This window comes from Scaptodrosophila lebanonensis, unplaced genomic scaffold (assembly GCF_003285725.1).
Source record: "Scaptodrosophila lebanonensis strain 11010-0011.00,11010-0021.00 unplaced genomic scaffold, SlebRS2 tig00000089-arrow-pilon, whole genome shotgun sequence".
NCBI classification, from domain to species: domain Eukaryota; kingdom Metazoa; phylum Arthropoda; class Insecta; order Diptera; family Drosophilidae; genus Scaptodrosophila; species Scaptodrosophila lebanonensis.
Window position 1 is genome coordinate 1,916,284 of NW_022060565.1, and position 10,592 is coordinate 1,926,875.

General features: G+C 38.0%; 1 protein-coding gene across 1 annotated transcript; it reads left to right on the forward strand.

Annotated features, from left to right (window-relative positions):
- The first annotated feature begins 808 nt into the window (after positions 1 to 808).
- On the forward strand, positions 809 to 5,020 carry LOC115626719 (serine/threonine-protein phosphatase 2B catalytic subunit 2). The gene is made up of 2 exons (XM_030522163.1): positions 809 to 961; positions 1,036 to 5,020. Exon 2 carries the CDS (start codon positions 1,811 to 1,813, stop codon positions 3,563 to 3,565), a length of 1,755 nt encoding a protein of 584 aa, XP_030378023.1. The 5' UTR covers positions 809 to 961; positions 1,036 to 1,810; the 3' UTR covers positions 3,566 to 5,020.
- Positions 5,021 to 10,592: the final 5,572 nt, after the last annotated feature.

Here is a 10,592-nt window from a genome sequence, read left to right on the forward strand (position 1 = left end):
AGTGAAAACAAAATAAAAATAATTATCAATGTTATTAACTTAATATTAAAAACAAAAAAAAACATTAAAAAAAATATACAAGTACCTATCCAGAGAATAAAATGAGCGCACGTTTATTATTTCCTCTAAAAATTCGTTTAAATATTTGTCGCCTATTACAGCTATTAAGCAACGCCAATCCATTAATTTTAAATTTATAGTGAAGGAAGATGTCGCGCCATATCGGTAATGCAGTGCGAATATTAGGCTTAATAATTCCATTCGAACGATACCGTTTTGGTAAAGTATCGATATATCGACTAGCTGCCCAGGGGCGATAGTGTGCCTTTTGTACACAATGTCTCGGTGACGACTGTTACAAATACCCGCGACTGTGATTTCTTTATTGGACACATAAGCGAAGTTTTTTGTTCCCAATATATCATGTGGGAGTGATGAATTATGTTTTTTATTTGCGGGGGCCTAAACTAAACATACACATACAACCTATGCAATACATGGGTACATGAAATGTCACAAAAATTGATAAAAGGAACGGAATGGAATGCTTTGGGCATATGCTCAGCTATCCTATCGTTTCGCTGTTTTAATAAGTAGTGGTAACTTGGTGGAAAGCTTTAATTAGATAGGCTCTAATACTTGTGACAAAGTAACAGGCGCAATTCCTGCTCATCCCTAGCTGAGAGAGCATACTACGATAAATCGCTGCAGCAGTTTGCGTAAGCGAGCCAGCAAGCAAGCAAGCTAAGCAATTTTCGTCTTTGTGTGAAAGAGAAGGAGAGAAGCGAGCCAACGCAGGTAACGAGTATTCAGCTCTATGGCAATAAAAACGGCAAGCAGCAACGGCCCAGCAGCAGAAGCAGAATATCAATAAAGAAACGGAGAAACTGTGCTAAAATTGGCCGGAATTGTGCAAAAAATGTGGCTTACCTAAAAACGGAAATGATTAAAAACAAAACACGTACATATTATTGCAATCGAATTACGCTTTTCGTTAATATTGCGCACGTAAATAATAAAAACTTGATTTTCTAGGTGCGTGCCATCGTGGAGAGCAAGAGCAGCAGTAGTGGCAACCTTTTGTGATACAAAGAGAACGACGTCGTCGTATTCTCATACGTTTGAGAGAGCATAGTGTGTGTGTGAGCGAGCCAGCAAGCAAGCAGGCAAACGGACAAGCGTGCGTGTGCAAGGGAGAAAAGTGAATCAGCGAAAGTACGAGTGTTCAACTAAATGGCAATAGAAACGGCCCCAGCAGCAGCCGCACCAGAATATCAATAAAGGAAGGGAGGTGAAAATTCCATTGAATAGGAGCGAAAAAAAACCGTGAAGCAAGAGAGAAATTACGACGTCGACGTCCTCAGGCCAACAGCAGCTAAGACGAAACCAAATTTACAAATACCGATACGAAGTGAAATTGTTTGTTGTTGTGCTCCAAAACAAAAAACTGAGTGGAAAAACGCGACAACGACGTACCGCATAAAGCTTTTCAACGATAAAGCGGCTTTTTAACGCTTAGCCACCAGTCGCAGTCCACAGCATTAACCGCAGCAGTGACAAGTGGTGTGTTGTTGGCCGACACGTTCATGTGCAGGTGTGTGACTGTGTGTGTGTGTGCTGCGTCGTGAAAAGTGCCAGTGGAGGAAATTAGCCCAAGAAGGGCGCACACATGGTCCAGCTGCAACTGCAACACTCACATTAGTTCCAGTTCTAGATCCAGCAGCGGCCAAGTAGCAATTTGTACAACTCCCAGCGAAAGCTTTAGCTACAGCTCCAGCTGCAGCTATTATCATAGCGCGCATCTTTAAACATGTCTTCGAATAATCAATCAGGCGTCAGCCAAGTGGCAACAAGTGCCACTCAACGGGGCGCAGGTGGTATTAGCAATTCCACCACAGGCAGTGGTGGTGGCGGTGGCGGTGGCGATGCCTCAGACGCACAAGGCGGCAACAGCAGCAACAACAACAACAATGCCAATACCACCACAAACAGCAGCAATAATAGCTCCAATACCGCTGCCAGTGCTACCCACGATAGTCCGACGCACAGTGCGCACAAAAGTCATAGCCATGGTCACGTGGCCACCAACACCAAAGAACGTGTCGTTGACAGCGTTCCCTTTCCGCCCAGCCACAAGTTGACGCTGGCAGAGGTCTTTGACGCACGGACCGGCAAGCCTAATCACGACCTACTGAAGCAGCATTTTGTGCTAGAGGGTCGTATCGAAGAGGCGCCTGCTTTGCGCATCATCCAAGAAGGGGCGGCCCTGTTGCGTCAGGAAAAGACCATGATCGATATTGAGGCACCTGTAACCGTGTGTGGAGACATTCATGGCCAGTTCTACGATCTCATGAAGCTATTTGAAGTCGGTGGATCACCAGCGACCACAAAATATCTCTTCCTGGGCGACTATGTGGATCGAGGCTACTTTAGCATCGAGTGCGTCTTGTATCTGTGGTCGCTGAAGATCACCTATCCGCAGACGCTGTTCCTGCTGCGTGGCAACCACGAGTGCCGGCACCTCACTGAGTACTTCACGTTCAAGCAGGAGTGCAAGATCAAGTACTCGGAACGTGTGTACGATGCATGCATGGATGCGTTCGACTGCCTACCGTTGGCGGCTCTCATGAACCAGCAGTTCCTCTGCGTGCATGGCGGTCTGTCGCCGGAGATACATGAACTGGAGGATATACGACGGCTCGATCGTTTCAAGGAGCCGCCCGCCTTTGGCCCCATGTGCGACCTATTGTGGTCGGATCCGCTGGAGGACTTTGGCAACGAGAAGAACTCGGATTTCTACACGCACAACTCGGTGCGCGGCTGTTCGTACTTCTACAGCTACGCCGCGTGCTGCGACTTCCTGCAGAACAACAATCTGCTTTCGATCATAAGGGCGCACGAGGCGCAGGACGCCGGCTACCGCATGTACCGCAAGAGCCAAACCACCGGTTTCCCCTCGCTAATCACAATTTTCTCGGCGCCTAACTATCTAGATGTGTACAACAACAAGGCGGCGGTACTCAAGTACGAGAACAACGTGATGAACATAAGGCAATTCAACTGCTCGCCGCACCCCTACTGGCTTCCCAACTTCATGGACGTGTTCACCTGGTCGCTGCCCTTCGTTGGCGAGAAGGTCACTGAGATGCTGGTGAACGTGCTGAACATCTGCTCCGACGACGAGCTGATGACAGAGGAGAGCGAGGAGCCCTGCTCCGATGACGAGGCGGCACTGCGCAAGGAGGTCATACGCAACAAGATACGAGCCATCGGCAAAATGGCGCGCGTGTTCTCCGTGCTGCGCGAAGAATCGGAATCGGTGCTGCAGCTGAAGGGCTTAACGCCGACTGGCGCACTCCCCCTGGGCGCCCTCTCCGGCGGCAAACAATCGTTGAAGAATGCCATGCAGGGCTTCTCCCCCAATCACAAGATTACCTCGTTCGCGGAGGCCAAGGGCCTCGATGCGGTCAACGAGCGGATGCCCCCTCGTCGCGATCAGCCGCCGACGCCAAGTGACGAGCATCAGCATCATAGTCAGGGCAACAATGGAGCGGCGCATGGATAAGTACCATCAATTGCTGTACTAGGGCGGCGGCATTGTTTTGTAATGGTTAACGACGGACAACGGCAGCGGTTGCAACGTCGTCAACGGAGTCATCGTTGTCCTTCTTCTCCTCCTCTTCGTTAATGATGTGGTTGTAGTTGTGGGCTAGTGCGTGTGCGGCTTGCGTACATACAAACACACATATACATGAGTACATATAAATCTATATAGGAACATACATATAATATACAAAGTTGAACAAAACTGTCGTTTTAACTGAAAAACAAAATTGAGAATTGTTAAAAGAAGAGCCCAAAAATGTGCAACCACACGCCTCGATGATGCATGGAAAGCGAAAGGAAAATTGCGTTAACATAAACACCAACAAACAAGAAACATTTAAAATCGTTAAGCAGCGCAGAACCAGCAGCAGAGCTAATTATAAATATATAAACAAAAAAGTAACAAACAAGCAAACGAAATTTTGATTGTCTCACCTCCCACTTTCTTTCTCACATATCTCAAGTACGCATAAACACTTACACACATGTATACGTTGGATATTACAATTATTTGTAGCATACTTTTGTGCGCCCACACCAATTTCATTTCCCGATATCAAGTCCCAATAATCCTGTTGCGCCCTGCTAAACTATACTTTCCACACCCAAAATAATCATCATGATCATCATCATCATCGATGTAGTCGTTACTCATTCCTTAAGTTGAGGCAAACGTTTTGTATGTACTGTAAAGAATCCAATTAGTCTTAAGCTCTATGCCTAGATGTACATGCATGGATACATACATATATGTATAGATGATGGCTGAAAGGCCAAAACACTGGCAAACCTTCGAACTGTGCAATCTTTTTACCAGAAAACAACACTGAGTTGAAATAATTTGCAATATGTGCCGCAATAGTCCATAAATGTTCCTTATACATATTTTATATGAAAAAGAGAGTATATCTATGCATAATAAATATACATTTGTGTATATAGATACTTACGGATATGTCTGTGTATTGTTTACCTAATTAACAGTTATTGTTGCTTTATCATAATTTTACTTAAATACGTTTTACGCATACACAAATGCATACGAGTATGCGTGTAACTTACTGTGTTTCATAAGTTTGCCGAATTAGTTTTCTTTACAAAACCCACTCAAGTGGTTTACCAGTTAAGCTACATTATTACATACATATATACAAACATATATATATATCTACAAAGATGAATTCAAGCAAATCCGATTGCGTATCATATGCAAACAAAATCAAAAAACAACAAAAATGAATAAACAAACATTGCATTTTCAATAAGAATGTTTTTAAATGTTGATACTTGTAGAGAAATAACAGCAGAACAGCAAATGCTTTATATTTAAGCCTCCACACACACACCCACACACGCAACCCCCTTAAATTTAAATAGCAAATTAAATGAAAAACAATTAAATTACAACACATAACTATTAAAGTCTCTGTTATTTTTCGATGGAAAAAATTTGTTGCAATCGAAATTGAACGATAAGTGTAAGGAGTTATGAATACAATTTTTTTTTATTTTTGTATAAAAAGACTTAGTTATTTGTATCTAATTCAAATCTATCTATAAGCTAACCAAACCATCAGCATTAATTGTAACACGGTTCTTAATAACAAAAAAAAATTAAATTAAAAAAAAAATGAACCTTCTGAGGGCAAAAGGCATGAAAGGAAAAGCGCGCAAATATAAGAAAATTGTCTGGCACGCACACCCATACACACATAAATAGGTACATACATACAAATGTTTATTTGTGTAGTTAGGTGCAAGAGGAACGAGTATTGCATATTAAGTGTTGGATCGTGTTCTTCTATATGCAATAACAATAGATAAGAAATGTTTAGTTCAGTTCTTCCCCCTTCCAATCAAGCTCTGTACGCAGCTCAAACGAAAATATAAGAAAGCAATTTAATAGAAAATCTTCTCATGTAGGCAAACACCACCATAAACCATTTCGGAATTCAGTCTGCCTAGGGAATATAATGCAATAGTCTAATAATCCCTTCAAATCATAAAATTCACAATTCAAATCATATTCTCAGTTCCCGAATGTTGGCAATAATAGAAAGATAATATTAACTCAAAGACTGGTATTCAGTTTAAAAAAACAAACACAATATCCCCATTAATGTCATCACATCCTTTCCAGTTCTACAAAAAAAAAAAAAAACAAACAAAAAAAATGCTAAGACTAAACAAAAACAAATACTATATATATATAATGCCAAAAATACTGAAAGGAAAGAAATAAACCAGCGTAAATTATAAATGAATGGTTATTAAGGACCACAATAACATAAAGAACAATATGATGAACCACCACGGTCGGTCCCTAATGTAATGATCGCGATAAATAGACCAGCGAGTCATTTATCTGAAGAAAATGAGTTTTATGGCAGTGTTTTCGATTTGTTAAAAGAGTGTTGCAATGAATAATGTTGAAAATGTGCCTTCAAATTCGTTCTTCTCGGATAATAATTAGAGATGGTACATTTAAAGCTCCAACTACATTCGGGACCATCATCACATATTTTGGAATAGTTCTGATGGTCTGCTGTCTAATACATTTATTTAGTGGTACATCCGAGATGTGTACTAGACTTAAGAATCAAACAATAACACTAAACTTCCATAAACGAGCAAGATTCAGTCAAATAGGAAAACCTTTAGGCAAGCTTCAATTAGCATTCAATTGTTCAGCACCATGTCAGAATGAGTGCTTTTCTTATAGATAAGTAATCGACTTTGTTTTATGCATATAGAATTAAATATTCATGAAATTGACAAGTGTCTGAAAGAATCAATCAAATCTACCGGATAGTAATAGCCCCTAAAAACATCAGTATGTCATCTGCTAGGAAATTTGAATTCAACTTAATTTTAAAACGATGCTGCCACTGGTCAGGCACAAGCTTCGGTCAAACAGGCAAACAATTTGCGCATCAACTCCTCTAATAGAATTTATTTATAACTTTACTTTATAACTTTACTTTATAACTTTACTTTATACAAACTAGTCACTCAAGCCATTACCGAAGTTAATTTATATATATGTATATATATTCGATCGGACACTTGTGATTTTCATAGAATTTTACCTTTGGATCTAACATTATGAAGCACACCACTCACATGCAATGCGAAACGCGTTTACAAATTAGTCAAATTTTTAAAATATCAAATCAAAATATATATTTAGCTATATATAGTACACATATATACTATATACACATAATAGCATATTTCTCACTTTATTATGTATATCAATGATTGAGCACAATCGTTAAAGAAAAGCTAAATGCCTTTATAGTGTACATAACAGTACAATACCTTAAATAATACTATAAATATATATTTACATATATATATTTATATATATGTATATTTTTGTTCACTTTGAAGATATCACGTTTGTCGCAACATCGCATGGATCTTGTTACCTAATTTGTTAACAAACACACATAGAGACAAACACACACACACACACATTTAGTGCACCGCTCCGTAATGCTGTACTTTGCTTCAACATTTCTAATGGTAGTTCCCATAAATTGAGAATATGAATATATAGAAGAAATTTGTTTTTAGTGTACTACGCACGTATCGTACTTATACTAATATGGGAATACATAAATGAAATAAAACAATAACTCTTAGTATTAGTGAAGAACTAGCTTTTATAAAGAAGAAAAGAAAGAAAGAAAATGTATTACAATACATCTCACATTTTGGCCAGAATGTTGTACGAAGACTTCCCGGCCCACAGATTGTTTGCATTCCAAAAAATATGTGTGTGCGTGAAAATTGTTTTTTATTATGATTATATTATTATGGAGTATTTATTATATAGGGATATCCAAAGAGCTGTTTGAGAAATAAGCCAAGAAACCTAAAGTTCTGGTATCACAAAAAACCAATTTAGTTAGCTAATCATATTGAAAAAAAAAAAATAAATAAAACGAAATCAACAATTTAATTATTAAGCAAAAGTTTATTTTGTTGCTAAACAAATGTTCTAAGTAGTAGTAAAAGGGCAACACACACCAACAGCAACTTTGTGACCCATGAGCAATGACAAACATGTTGAAACATGTTTAGTCATCGCAAGGAAATCAATTTGAAATTTAAGCGTTCCGTAACAAATACTTTTACAAATATGAAGAAACCACGAAAACATAAATAGTACTAAACACTTTGTGCTTCTCTACATAATATATTTATGTGTATTACAAGTCTAACGTCTGTTTGCGCTCTATACATACATATAACAAACGACGTCATATTTTGTCCACCGCTTTAACTACATGAATAAGTTCATGACATTATATGGAATATACATACAAACTTATATACATACATACACACAAACATTTAGATTTTGATAAGTATAAAGACCATACCCCTATACGAGTATATGGAGCAACCATAAAGAACTAAACGGAATCAAAAATAATGAAGTAACAAGCATGCATTGCTACATACAAGTACATACATACGAGTATATGCATAGTCTGTATGTATGTATATATTTGGAGTACATACATATATAAACATATGTAAGACATTTCGCCTCTTAAAGCAATTCTAAAGATAAAAAAATTATATATACATATATACACAGACACACACCATATACATACATGCATATTCTTACTATATAAACCAAAGAAAAAAATAACAAAATCAGCAACAGAATGTGCTGATTTTATATATAATACCGTTAAGCATTTTAACATTTTTGAAGTTGTAATGCCGATGAACTATTCATGTGGCATAGCAATTAGGAAAATGAGAGGCAGGCTAAGGTAGCAGAACTCATAAACAAATCAACATAAAATATTTTATTTAAGATATCCCCAAAAAGCGGCATATACCTACATATACACAATTGAATACCAATGAAGTAAAACTACATACAACACATACGAGTATATGACATATATATTAGATAATTAATAATGAATAACTTAAAGAGATGATGGCAGTAGAGAGAGACAGAGAGAGAGGGAGAGAGAGAGCAAAACAAATCACAGAAGTTCTAATGGAAAGTCGACTGTGTGAAATCTATTGCAATATATATATATATATATACATACATATATATTCAATTTAAATTGAAAATTTAAGTAAAACCAATTGATTATAGTTGACAAAACTATCCAAGACATTTGTTTACATATAACTTTTGTTGTTGCTATATTTGTTTAGGCTTTTTGTTTCAAAAGGATAGCCTTTGTGCGTACATAAAAGAAAAATAAAAATATTGCTAAGAGAACCTTTGCTAACGTTGACTATATTATGCAAATATAAATTAACTCACTAACAATCACATTTCTGAACCAAAATACCATTACACTATAATTATTGTAATAACGGCAATGCAAAGGATAGTCAAGCAAACCAAACTTAGCTACATTTCTACTATAAAAATACAAATATAAATACAAATAAATGATGACAGAACAAAACGAAGGGAAGGCAAACCAACTTTAAAATTATGTAAGAAAAATGCTATGTGGAACACATTTTTTACTTATACATCTCTATATTTTAAAAACTTAATATTCAATTTTATGAATTTAAATACAGAATAATAATGAATCGAAAATAATTGCCAATGATGTGTTTTAACTGTGCGAGGGCTGCCACTGGGGACTGCCGCTGTGGCTAAACAAATTCAAATATGAACGCCCTTTCACATCGATAAATGTATACAACATTGCAGTCGACTTGACCCTGCCAACTAGTCTCAGACTATGGATGTAAAAAAACATCATGCACGCCCTTTGACATCGATAAATGTATACAACATTGCAATCGACTTGACCCTGCCAACTGATCTCAAGCTAGGGATGTAAAAAACATCGATGTATCGAGCATCGACGATAATTTTAGCACGATGAATCGATGTTTTGCTATGTTTTTTTTTTGCTTACGATGCATCGCCAATCCATCGCTAATTCTCTAAACATCGAACACTTTGCATGTGTTGTTGGGCGGGCACATTTCTTTGTCTGGCCTGCCGGAGGAGGTATTTTTGTATTTTAATTTTTTTGATGTTTTTATTGAAATGTGTATTTTATATATTAGATTAGCGTTTCCTCTTTATAAATGTAAAACTTTTATTATACTGTTATTATTTACAATAATTTAAATTAAACTTATAGAAAAATACAAATACATAAGCTTAAACTGGAAGCACTAACCATACAACATATAGATGCTTCATTTCATTGAACGAAAACGTCCCATCACAATTGTGAGCGACAGCTCCCATAGCTGTTCGTGCTCTCTGTGAGCGAATTCATTTCATTTGAAGAGAGGCAGTCGACAGTGACGGTCGATCTGTGCCGCTTATGCTCTTTGAATGTGTGCGTGTACATACAAGGTGTGTTCCAAAGTAAACAGGACTTAAAAAAAAAAAAAACAGAACAAATGGTTTTTTTTTTGGCAAAATCAATTTATTTTATTCAAAATAGTCTCCTTCTGCTTCAATACAGCTTTTTGCACGATCCAAAAGCATGTCGAACGAGTGTTTTATCTCGTTGGCCGGTATGGCCGCCAGTATGCCAGTGCAAGCCTTTTGAATGTTCTCTACGTCTGCATAACGCTTTCCTTTCATGGGCAAATGCATTTTTCCGAAAAGGTAGAAGTCGCATGGTGCAATATCAGGTGAATACGGCGAGTGGTTAATGGTTAAAATGTGATTTTTGGTCAAATAATCGGTCACAAGCGTCGATCGATGAGACGGCGCATTATCGTGCAACAAACGCCAACTTTCATCTTCGCGATATTCGGGACGAACACGTCGAATACCGCGCACCATACGCTTCAAAACTCCAAGGTAGAATACCGCATTAACGTTTTGGCCGGGTGGAACAAATTCTTTGTGGACAATACCCTTGGAATCATAAAAACAAATCAGCATTGTCTTCACTTTAGACTTCTCCATGGGCGATTTTTTGGGTTTCGGCTCGTCCGATGCCTTCCATTCA

Bases quoted from the DNA above. Each gene is read 5' to 3' on its own strand.
- LOC115626719 (XM_030522163.1), top strand. From the start codon at position 1,811: ATGTCTTCGAATAATCAATCAGGCGTCAGCCAAGTGGCAACAAGTGCC.